A 12,055-nucleotide genomic window follows, 5' to 3' on the forward strand; every position below is an offset into this window, starting at 1 on the left:
TGGGTCAAACTTTTTTTCTTTTAATTTGATGTATGTCATCTTAACCATATGTCTCTATCCTTTGAGACCTCACAAAACTGAATGTTACTATATATTTTGTACTTAATTAAACCTTTTCATTATATTTTTTAAGTATTTCATTTATATGAAGGGTATATGTGTGTATGTTGCCCATGTATGTTACGTTTATGTCTACATGGTCTTCTCTAAATGGTTGACAGGGACTTGTGAATAAATAACATTGGAATCTCCCCTATCCCTTTCCAAGACAGACTTTGATTCCTTCCTAAAGGTAAACAAGAACCACCTGCTTTCTTCAAAGAGATGATGAGTTCAAAATTATATCCATCTTCCCCTTAAATATTGCTAGTGTAGGAAAATAATTTTAAGGTTCAATCTGTCTTTCTTATCACTTTATATTAATGGAGGAGTGCTCCATGCTATATATTTGACTACCTTCCCACCAATTCTAGTTTTACAAATACCATCACAAATAGTCGGTAGTGAATAAACCTATTTATCCAGGCAATAGTGAACAGAAATCAGAATAGTTGATATATTATAATCTATGTGATTACAATATGTCAGACAATACATAGAGTAAATGAGCTTTCCCACTGAGAGTAAGAAATATCAGCTCAACTAAGAAAGAGTGCCTGTTATCACGCAAGAGGAAATCCCCCAAAGTCTCTAGTGTGACAAGCTGGAAATCAGAGACATGTCAAGTTCTGGTTCCTAGACATGTTGGCTTATTCCCAAAGTATTTCTTTCTCCAGGGGCCTCCCCTTGAGCTCTCCCAAGTGCTTGCCAACTCTCTTCTCCCGAGTTCTTGCCAACACCATCCCTCATACACACATGGAGTGTTGAATAATTATTTTTTGACAAGCGAGAATAGTCTTATGCAAATATACCAGCCTTGAACCTTGAGTTACATATCTATACATCTGTCTATATACAAATAACTATAGACACGTGTCTATATATATATATATATATATATATAGTTATAGATGTATCTTTTCTCTCCAATAAGATTGTAATTGCTTGAGAGTAGAGAGCATGCCAGATAATACTGCATAGGGATAAGCCCAGTGCTAGTTAATGTTCAATAAAATATTGAATTCAAAATTTTACCAGTGTTTATTCTGGTTTAGAGGGATCCAGGGGCAGGTACCAGTCCCTAGGGCCAGGTAGATATGGTAAAGGCAGTTGGGACAGTTGCCACCTCAGCATCACAGACTCTTCTGCCAACCTCCAAGTTGTCTTGGGCTCAAAAAATATCTCACCCTGACCTTTTGTTAACTATTTTTATCTTTAATTCAATTTGATGTGTTATTTTAAAGTTGTTTGGAGGGTAAAATTCAGCTGGGTTGCTGTCTCAACTCTGCCATCTTGGCTCTACCCGAAGTTGGGACAATTAATGAGCATCAGAATAGGTTCTTAGTTATGTTAGAAAATAAGGAAATCAGACACTTTAAGTATTGAGATTATCAGTGCACGTGGGATATATAGTTATAGATGATTTGATCTGTTCTTTGAAGAAAACAGGATTCTGAGACATGTAGACAATAGTAAAAGCAAAAACTTAATATGGCACTCTCTCTTCAAAGTGCTTTATATACATTTCATTTGATTCTTATAAGCCTCTGAAATAGGTGTTATTTATTAAACTCATTTCATGAATGAGGAAACTGAGATTAAGCAATTTAACACAGGTACTAAGTGAAGTAAGATTTGGACCCAAGTGCTTCATTCCAAACATGGAGGATGGTTTGTGCAAATGCATGGAGCTGGCAGGTGGAATGTCAGGTTTGGAGAATATGTTGTCTGGTTTAGCTGGAATTCAAATTTTATGAAGTAGAATAAAATAAGGAAAAATATTTCTGCAACAGCATGTTTAGACTAATTTATGTACATGTTTTCTCTCCTCATAGAATGTAAACTCTCTGAGGGCATCAACTGTTCCATTTTTGTCTTTATATCCCTATCAGAGTAGTGATGGTACTTGTGTTTAATAAAAGTTTTATTGACATAGGCATTGCAAAGGAGTTTTGCACTGTCATAGAGGACACCTTATGCAGAAGCAAATGAAAGGGACAGTATCTCTAAATAAAAATGTCTTTGAAATTGCTGATTCTAACCAGCCCTGAAACACAACAGACCCTTCCAAAAGAAATGCATAGTCAAGACTTCAGTCTCACTACCCTCAAAGGGAAAAACACATGAAGATGCCTATTGTAAATGAGAAGCTCACCAGGCAAGGAGTAGCACTGTATCTCCCCCTCCCCAAACACACCAAGGTTACCCACAGAACCCTGAGAAGTGAGTCTTTGAAGTCTAACAAGGCAGCGTGTCCTGTTCTAGGAACCTTAGACCTGCCTTCATTAAGTTAGGTTTGGTGAGCATACCAGCCCAAAGACTAAAAATTGGGAAGTAAGAGCAATTGCAAACAGTAAAAAACCAAATTCCAAGGCTTACCCAGAGGAGGTGGAAATTATGAATTCTTCATATGTTTAATAAAGTTTTCTTTTTTTCCTGAAATTAAGCAGATGATCCAACCACTGTTCCACTTATCTCTACCTTTAGAACACAGGTATGGGAAGGCAATATTCCCAAGTGCCAGAGCTTGTTTAAAATGCATTTGGGAAATATTTAATGAAATAAATAAGAATATAATAAAATATAGATAACATGTTTTAGAACTAAGTCGGTATGCCTCTGTTGCTATTTGAGTTTGACACCATTTGAGAAGACTTGAGTGGGGCACGGTAGGACATAAGATAGGATATTATGCTTTGGGCTGTACTGCTGCCAGGACTACCCTATTGAAGAAATATTACCATATCCTGTGTTGCCCTGCCCTGGTGAAATCATCTTCCCTTTTTTTTACCTGTGAATATGCAAATATTAGTAGGTGCATTATTTGGATCTGCCTGAACAGGTAAGCTAACACTGTCCATCTATATTATCTTTGCAGAGGTCAGATCCACAACTTCTTGCTCAGTTCTACTACGCAGATGAAGAGTTAAATCAAGTAGCTGCTGAATTGGACAGCTTGGATGGAAGAAAAGATCCACAGAGATGCACATTACTAGTCAACCAGTTTCGTTCATGTCAGGTAAGGATAATATGTTGTAGGACAAGAGCAGCTTTTAAGGGCTCATTTTTATCAAATCATTTCTTTTTTTCCCAAATGCTTTATTAACTTCTGATTTACATCATTCATTTCTGCCAGATTTTGAGGTACAAATTTTCTCCCCATTTTTCCCCTACACACCACCCCAAAATAGCAGTTCCACAGGATATCCCCTCCTCCAATCTGCTCTCTCTCATATTTTCTCCCATACCCCTTTTGATTTTTCCAGTGGATATCTATGCCCCAGTGCCTGTATATCTTATTTCCCAATTACATGTAATATAGTATGAATAATAGTATATATATATATTTGATTTTAAAACTTTGAATTCCAGATTCATTCCCTTCCTTCCTTGTCTCCCACCTTTACTGGGAAGATAAGCAGTTCAGTATAGGTTATACATGTGTGGCTAATGCAAAACAATAACATAGTAGATATATTGTAAAAGACTGACTATATTTCCCTCCCTCCTATCCCACCTCCTACTTGTTCTGTTCTCTACTTTGATCCCATCCCTTTTCAAAAGTGGGTGCTTCCAACTTCCCTCCCCCCCAGGCTGCCCTCCCTTCCATCATGCCCCCTCTCATCCCCTTCCCCCCCCTACTCTCCTGTAGGGTGAGATACCCTATTTAGTGTGTATTTCATTCCCTCCTCAAGCCAAATTCAATGGGAATAAGGTTGACCCGTTCCCTTTTGCCTTCCTATTCTTCCCCTCCATTGTAACCATTTTCCCTTGCCTCTTCTATATGAGATAGTTTACCCCATTCTGTCTCTCCCCATCTCCTCTCATTATATTCCTCTCTTACCTCTTAATTTCACCTTTTAAGTATCATCCCTTCCTGTTAAATTGGTCCTGTGCCCTCTATCTATGTATACCTGTAAACATATATACACACATTCATATATGTATTCATGCCCATATACCCTCATATACAGACATATATATGTGTATATATATATATATATATATATATTTCTATTCTCTTCACCTATTTTCATACTGAGAAAAGTTTCATAAGTTACAGTTATTGTTTTTCCATGTAGGAATGTTAATAGTTCGACTTTGATAAGTTCCTTATGATTTCTTTTCCCTGTTTACCTTCTCATGCTTCTTGTATCTGAACATCAAATTTTCTATTCAACTCTGGTTTTTTCAGCAAGAATATTTGAAAGTCCTCTATTCCACTGAATGATCATATTTTCCCCTGAAACATGATACTCAGTTTTGCTGGGTAGGCGATTCTTGGTTTTAATCCCAGCTCCTTTGCCCTCCGGAATATCATATTCCAAGCCCTTCGATCACTCAGTGTAGAAGCTGCTAGATCCTGGGTTATCCTGATTATATTTCCACAATATTCAAATTGTTTCTTCCTGGCTGCTTGTAATATTCTCTCCTTAATCTGGGAATTCCAGAACCTGGGAGTTTTCTTTTTGGGATCTCTTTTCAGGAGGTGATCTGTGGATTCTTTCAACCTCTATTTTGCACTCTGGTTCTAAAACATCAGGGCAGTTTTCTGTGAGAACTTCCTGGAGGATGATTTCTAGGTTCTTACTTTGATCATGGCTTTCAGGTAGTCCAATAATTTTTAAATTATCTCTCCTGGATCTATTTTCTAGGTCAGTGGTTTTTTCCATGAGATATTTCACATTGCCTTCTATTCTTTCATTTGTTTGGATCTGTTTAACAGCATCTTGATTTCTCATAAAGTCATTAGCTTCTGTTTGCTCTACACTAATTCTGAAGCAATGATTCACCTCAGTGAGCTTTTGAGATTCTTTTTCCATCTGGCAAATTTGGCTTTTTAAGGCATTCTTCTCTTCATTGCCTTCTTGAGCCTCTTTTGCCATTTGAGTTAGTCTATTTTTTAAGGTGGCATTTTCCTCATTCAGGCTGTTGACTCTCATTTCATAATTTTCTTGCATTGTTCTCATTTCTCTTCCCAATTTTTCCTCCACTTCTCTTATCTACTTCTTAAGGTCCTCTCTGGCCTGTAACCAGCTTGTATTTTCCTTTGAAGCTTTTGGTGCAGGAGTTCTGACTTCACTGCTTTCCTCCTCTTCCATGCTTTGCTCCTTTTTGTCCCCAAAATAGGAGTGTATTGTTGGAATCTTCTGTCTGCTTTGTTTCCTTTGCCTTGTCATGTTGCCCCTCAGTCACTTGACCCTGGGCTTTTTGCCACAGTAGGATTCTGCCACCAGATAGGGGAGCTTTCGTCCCAAATGCTTGGGTTTTCTCAGCTGCTGGAGGTATTAGATGGGTGCCCTCTCTGGGGTCTCCATACACTCTGGCAAGCTGGACACACACCCCAGGACCTCCACTCTAGACTGCAATCCAGATCCAAGAAGGTTAAAGCAAGAGCGATTATCCCTCAAAATGATGCTTGGTCCCCCTACACTCTGCAGGCCAAGAGCAGAAGCTGCCCTGTGGCACTGGCTGGCTGTGCTGGTGTCTCAGCGGCTTCTCGCCCCGGGGGCAAAAGCCTATACAGTCCCACTTACTAGGTCCCAAAGTCCAGACTGCACTGACCTCTCACTTTGTCCTTTGCATCTATGTGTTGTTAAATCTGGAAATGGCCACAGCTGCTGCTGATCTGGAGTCCTTCCTGCTGCGGCTGGTCAGGCCTGCCCTGGGGCTAAAGCTTCAGTGTGGGGCTGGGCTCCGCTCCCAGAGCGCTGCACTGGCTGATTCCTGCTGGCCTGCTGAGGGTAGCTTCTCTCTGTCATTTTGTGGGTTCTGTAGCTCCAAAGTTTGTTTAGAGTCCCCTTTTTACATGGATTGGGGAAGGTGGAAGCCAGAGCCCAGCGGAGGTCCTGCTTCTACTCTGCCATCTTGACTCTGCCCCTATCAAATCATTTCTAATGTGATTTTTTGCTAAGTACTTTATTAAGTGAGTGTGTGTTTATTTGTATTTCTTGGCAGCTGTGTTGTGTCTAGATTCCATAGGCTATAAAAGAAGTATAAAACATAGTCTCCCCAACAAGGAGCTTACAGTTTAGATGGGAAAAAATACATGAACTATCTTCTTTTTCGTTTCTTTTAAAAAAAATCACACATAAGTAAAATACTAATATGTATGTAATAAGATTTAGAGAACCAGGTAGTATGTAGGAAGTGCTGGTTACAGAGTATAAAATTACAAAAGGAATTGCAAGAGGATCATTGTGCCTCCTGACCTGATTTGATAGAACATTATATCCCAAGTAGCAAATAAGATAAAGATGAATGATACAGTTGCTAAGTAAAATTATGTAAACATGGTTATCAATCTCAGTGCTATTATCTTTACTTTAGGCTTTAGATATAGGATTGCCTTGAATGATTGAATTTGAAGTCAAAGGATATGGATTCAAATCCTGGCTCTGCCATTTCCTATCTGCGTGTTGTAACTTAATGCCTATGCTTTTCAGTTTCTTTATATGTAAAAAGTAGAATGTTGTATTACATGAATTCTAATGCCTCTTCCACCTCTAGAGCCATGATCTTTTGCATCACTGAGAATTTAGAAACTGCTTCTGGCATAAAAATCTCTATGTAAGATATCTAGAGAAAACTCTTCTAAATATAGACCTAATAGACTGCCAAAATTTTTACCATCCTAGCAGATGTCTCCTAGCATATCAGTTCAATTGATTGCACGCTATATTCACACTACTGTGATAGGCCTGTTTCCTCCATCAGTTGAATTCCTCGTAGAATTCCTACCCATTCTTGGAGTTAACTTCTAAAATTATATCTAAGCAAGCTGCCAAAATTTTTACCAGTCCACAAAACTTTCACTAGAACTTAAATTTATTCAAATAAATTAAACTTTTTAAAAAAGAATTTACTGTGTTTACAGCACTGTTCTAAGTTGAGGCAGAGGGGAGAGCCAATATTTTGATAAAATATAAGCTCTGCCTTTATGGGGCTTATAGTCTAAAGAGGGGACATGACACAGACACAAAGGATTGTAAAATAAACTAATAAATTGCAATTACCTATAATATAGAGAAGAGCACAAGAAAGCAAAAAGCAAAATGCAGCATTAGGTCCAAGAGGTAAGAGGCCATTATTCATTGTAAAGTTCAAGGAAGACTTTTTAGAGGAACTAGTTTTGATATTACATTTATTCATGCATATATCATTCTTCACTTAAGACCTGGCTAGAGTGTAACTCCACAAGATCAAGATATTTCATCTATTTTATCTAAACTTTGCACCTTCTCTATCATCTAACTTGGGGCTCTACACACAGTACATAAAAATGATTAGTGAAATAAAGTTCTAGTGAACATTTTGTGGACTGGTAAAATTTTTGGCAGCTTGTTTACATATAATCTTAGAAGTTAACTACAAGGATGGATAGAAGTTCATCAGGTAAGGATTGATAGAGAAAAGACCTATCACAGTAATGTAAATATAGCAGACAATCAATAAATTATCTGATGAATGAATAACAGCAATGTGATATTGGAAGACCATGAATAACAGTGGCCTGTAAAAATATCATTCTGGTATCAGAGCCATCATCCTTTTGCTCTTTGCTCATGGACTTGATCAGGGTACAGCATCCATTACCCTCTGTCATCCACCTCCCCATCCCCATTAATACACCTTCCCACCCTGTTCCACAAATTACCTTCATTTTCCAGTAGTGTGGTTGTAAGTTGAGTCCATGTTGCTTCAGTTTTGTTCTGAAATTGAATATAGTATCTATTTGGTATTGTGTTAACTTAGAGATATTATTTTTTTATGGGTAATCCTCAATTCTATTTCTTTTATTTTCTCAGTTTTGAGGACATTTACCTCTATATAGTAGATTCTGAGATTCTTTTTGTTTTATTTTCAAAATAAAATTTTGTTAATATCTTTTCTTTTAATATTTTGTAAATTTCTCCCTGTGCTCCTCCCCTTCTCCTTCCTAGAAAGCAACCCCTATATAACAGACACTATTTTTAAAAGAAAAAGGAGGAAAAAGAGAAAAGGCAGTCAACAAAACTAATCAATATTTTGAAAAAAAATCTAAAAATATATGCTGGGTTCCACACCAAGTGAACCTTCTTCCCCTTGCCCCTGCAAAGGAATAGGGGAGATTTCCTACCATGTCTCTTCTTCTTTGGGTTATGCTCGTTCCTTGTAATTTAGAATAATTCACGTTTGGTTCATATATGATGGTTGTTCGTGCCATTTAATTAGTTGTAGTAATTTTGTATGTTGTTTTCTTGGTTCTGCTTACTTCACTTTGTATCAATTCATGTAAGTCTTTCTATGTTTCTCTGTATGTTTGTCATTTCTGTAGATCAGTAATATTTCATTACATTCATGTACCAAAATTTGTTTGGCCATTCCTCAATGGCTAGATACCTATTTTGTTTATGGTTCTTTGTTGCCACACAAAATGCAACTATAAATATTTTGGTGCATATTGGGAATTTTTTTTTCTGATAATTTTTTAATCCACTATTTTCCTTAGAGTTTGAAGCATAATTTTCCCCCTGGTTGTAATATGTAGGTTGTCTCAATCAAAGCTTTGTAGTGTGTAGTTTTCTTGTATTGTTACATTCTTGTATTCAGGTTTGTTTTTGATGTATCATGATGTTTAGGGAGTCCTTAAGTTATCTCTGCACATCTTGTCTTCAAGGTCAGTGTAGTATCTTCAGAATTTGTTTTTTTTTTTAATGTCACTGTTGCTTTTCTTCTGCAAGATTTCCACCCTGCAGTGTTTTTATATTCTATTCCTTAAGAAAAATTCTTTGTCATGGATTCATTTTTTTTCTAATCTTCTAATTGTGTGTGGTTTGTTTGTTTGTCTGTTTTTTTGCATCAGGGGCTCTAATTTCTGACTGTTCTCTTTGTAAAATTTATTTCTTTTGAACTATTTTGCAGTTCTTTTTTGTTGTTCTCTGCTCTCTGGTGAGTCCACAAGATTCTGTCTCTCATCAAGCATTTTTGGTTCACTCTCCTTCCTATTATAATAATTGTTAAGAGGGTTTTGTATTCTCTTTGAGATTTTATTCATTCTTCCTTCTGGCTGTAAGGTCCTCCCTGTTGATTTATCAGCAGGTATGATGAACTTTTATTGAAGCTTTTCTTCTTGATATGTCTGGTTTTCCAGTTCTTTTTTTATATTATCTGTTATTCATTTTTCTGGACTCATTTTCTTTGCTGGTAAGCAGATTTTTTTAAGGCTGGGTATGGGGTCTGCCAGCCCCCTCCCTTTGAGGGATATGGGGTTTGCCAGACTGGGTCCCTTTTCTGAGTAGTGTCTGGATGGGTAGAGGGACAAGACTGACCTCAACTTATTTTCATTTTCCTTTGCTTCAGGCCTAGAGAAGCTGTCCTGTTCACACCCCTCCTTCCCTGCTGCAGCCCCCTGGATTTTCTCCCCCTGCTTATTATCTTTCCTTTATCTGGCTGGGCAGCATCAGTTTCTACAACTTCTAGTGGGATGAAGGTAGGGCAATACTGTCCTAACAGAGTCATTGAAGCTTTGAAGGTTTCCAAGTCCTGTCCTAGATCTTAGGCCTCAATCAGAGAACAAGGATGTTTTCAGTCGAGATTTATCCTTTTCTCTCCTTTCCTTTGGAAGGTGGGGAAGAATATGGAAATGGAGAAAATGAGGAGTGTTCTGGCAGGATCACTGCAGCATCTGTGAGTCCCTACCTTAGGGCTAAGCCTCACGTTAGCCTGCAGGTTTTCTTATCTTATGCAAGCACATAGAAACTGGTGGGAGAGAGATGCTAAATATGCACTCTAAGTTTTAGAGTTTTCTGCTATTTCATAAGGAATTTACCTCCTTAGGATTCTGTTGTATTTTAGGTTTAGCTGTAATTACTTTACATTTAGGACATCATTCCTTTTAGAGCTAGAAGTGGGGTTAAAGAAGAAAAAGTTATTAATCTTTTTCATTGCTGGTCTTGTGACCTAAACTCTGCCTGAATATCATTTTGACACTATGATACCCAGATCTGTATCACAAGTGACCTGTCTGACTTCCTATTTGATATGTATAAAGTGCTTCTAAATAGAAGTTGAGAAGTTGAGGTAAGAAGAACCTTACCTACCACATTGGTTTCCAAGTTGTCCAACCAACTGTTTAGTGGATCCGTCTTACTGCTATTTTGAAATCTTTTCTCCAGATCTATGTATACATGGCCCAGGCACAGACCATTCCCTTTTAATTTATATCCATAAAACTACTTATTCCTTGAAATTCCTTTGCATTCTGGATACAAGTGTATAATTATCCATCTTGTAGCATTTCCAGTCTTATATTTCCCAATTTGATGTCCATGATGAATGTATTCAGAAGTCTGCCATAGCGAATGGCAGCAATTCAATGTGTACCAACTCTGGTACTTTCTTTGTCAACTGGCATTTGATCATATATGTAGTTGATATTAACCTGAACCCTAAATACTGAAATATACACAGTTAGAAGAGAACCAAGGCCCAGTTTCTCTCTCATTACAATTTGCTATCTACCAAATTAATAATTAACCAATTTGTACCTGTATAGAATTCAAATGAATAAAATCAAGAATACAAAATATAGAAAATTTTATAAATTATGCTGACTTTTGCTGTTAGATTCTTATCTGGAAGCAGAATTTTGTTATCTTTTGACTTCTTTTGTTCAAAGTCATTCTTCACATAGAAAAATGTATTCAAATCCACAAATTTGCTGACTTCATGTAGCCCTCTGCCACAGTTAATTTAAGGGCTGCATCTTAACATTCCACTGGCCAACGTAAAAAAGTAATTCAGATAAAATTTTATAAGCAAAAACCCTAATTCAGTAATTATCAATTTAAAAGGTAGGTAAATTTCCAGTTCCATCATTCATTCATTTCCATTTCTTCTTTTCTACTTCAGTTCTAATGGAATTTTATGAAGGCTTTTTTCTCTCAGTAACATTGTCAGTATTTCTAAAGAAAATACAGTACTTTCCCAAATCAAATTAACCCCCAGATCATTGATAAGACTTGCAGAAGATTCACAGAGATTTATATATCATAGTCATCATTTCACCTTTGAATTTATCAGTCTTCTAGCACCTATGAGATGGAATTTTAAAAATTTGTTTATTTATTTTTAGTTTTCAACATTCATTTCCACAAGAATTTGAGTTACAAATTTTCTCCATTTCTCCCCTAGCCCCACCCCAAGATAGCGAGCCTACTGAATACCCCTTCCCCCAATCTATTCTCTCTTATATCCTTCCCCTCTCCCCCTCACTTTCTAGTAGGGCAAGATGGATTGTGAAATAGAATTTGCACATTATTAGGAAAGTCACTTCTCTCTTCAGGAATATAAATCTCCATCCAATACACAGAAATGCTCCAGGCATTGTTACTGGCTGTCCCCCATCCCTAGAATTATCTACCCTCTTATAATCTTTCTTCATCTGTGTCTTATTGGTTTCCTGGTTTCCCTTGCTTCCTTCAAGATCCACCTAAAAGCCCATTTTGTACACGAAGCTTTTCCCAGTCTCTCTTGATTCTAGTGCCTTTTCCGTGTTGATTATTTCCTATTTATCCTGCATATAACTTGCCTGCATGTAGTTGGCACATTGTGCCCCTTCCCCACTGGACTATCTTTTGTTCTTCTTCGTATCTCCAGCACATAAAACAAGATCTGGCATATAGTCGATGCTTAACAAAGGCTTGCTGATTCATCTTCATTGTTTTTTCTTGTATTTCCCCTGTATTCTAGTCAGCGTAGTACTATGCAAAATTGTCTTAGAATAGGAGAGTGAGAATTGTTTTCCTCAGACTTTTTTTTAATCTTGTCAACTGATTAGATCTCTACCTTTACCTTTAATACACTTACTTTTTCAATAATATGTACATAAATTTTCAATTAACTTTATGTTAATGCAAACTTATTGTTAAATCACTGTTCTTTACACTAAAACGATTTAAAATTCAGAATGAGA

The 12,055-nt window shown here is 37.0% G+C and overlaps 1 protein-coding gene across 2 annotated transcripts in view; it reads left to right on the plus strand.

Annotated features, from left to right (window-relative positions):
• Window positions 1-12,055, plus strand: part of ZFYVE28 (zinc finger FYVE-type containing 28) — a 221,647-nt gene that overhangs the window by 70,303 nt on the left and 139,289 nt on the right. For both annotated transcript variants that reach the window (XM_069071004.1, XM_069071015.1), the window contains exon 2: window positions 2,978-3,118. In XM_069071004.1, the coding sequence (XP_068927105.1) occupies window positions 2,978-3,118 (141 nt within the window). The remainder of the gene's footprint in view (window positions 1-2,977; window positions 3,119-12,055) is intronic.

This window comes from Petaurus breviceps, unplaced genomic scaffold, assembly GCF_028583685.1.
Source record: "Petaurus breviceps papuanus isolate PSGF00001 unplaced genomic scaffold, PetGlider_PUasm1.0 140, whole genome shotgun sequence".
Lineage (NCBI taxonomy): Eukaryota > Metazoa > Chordata > Mammalia > Diprotodontia > Petauridae > Petaurus > Petaurus breviceps.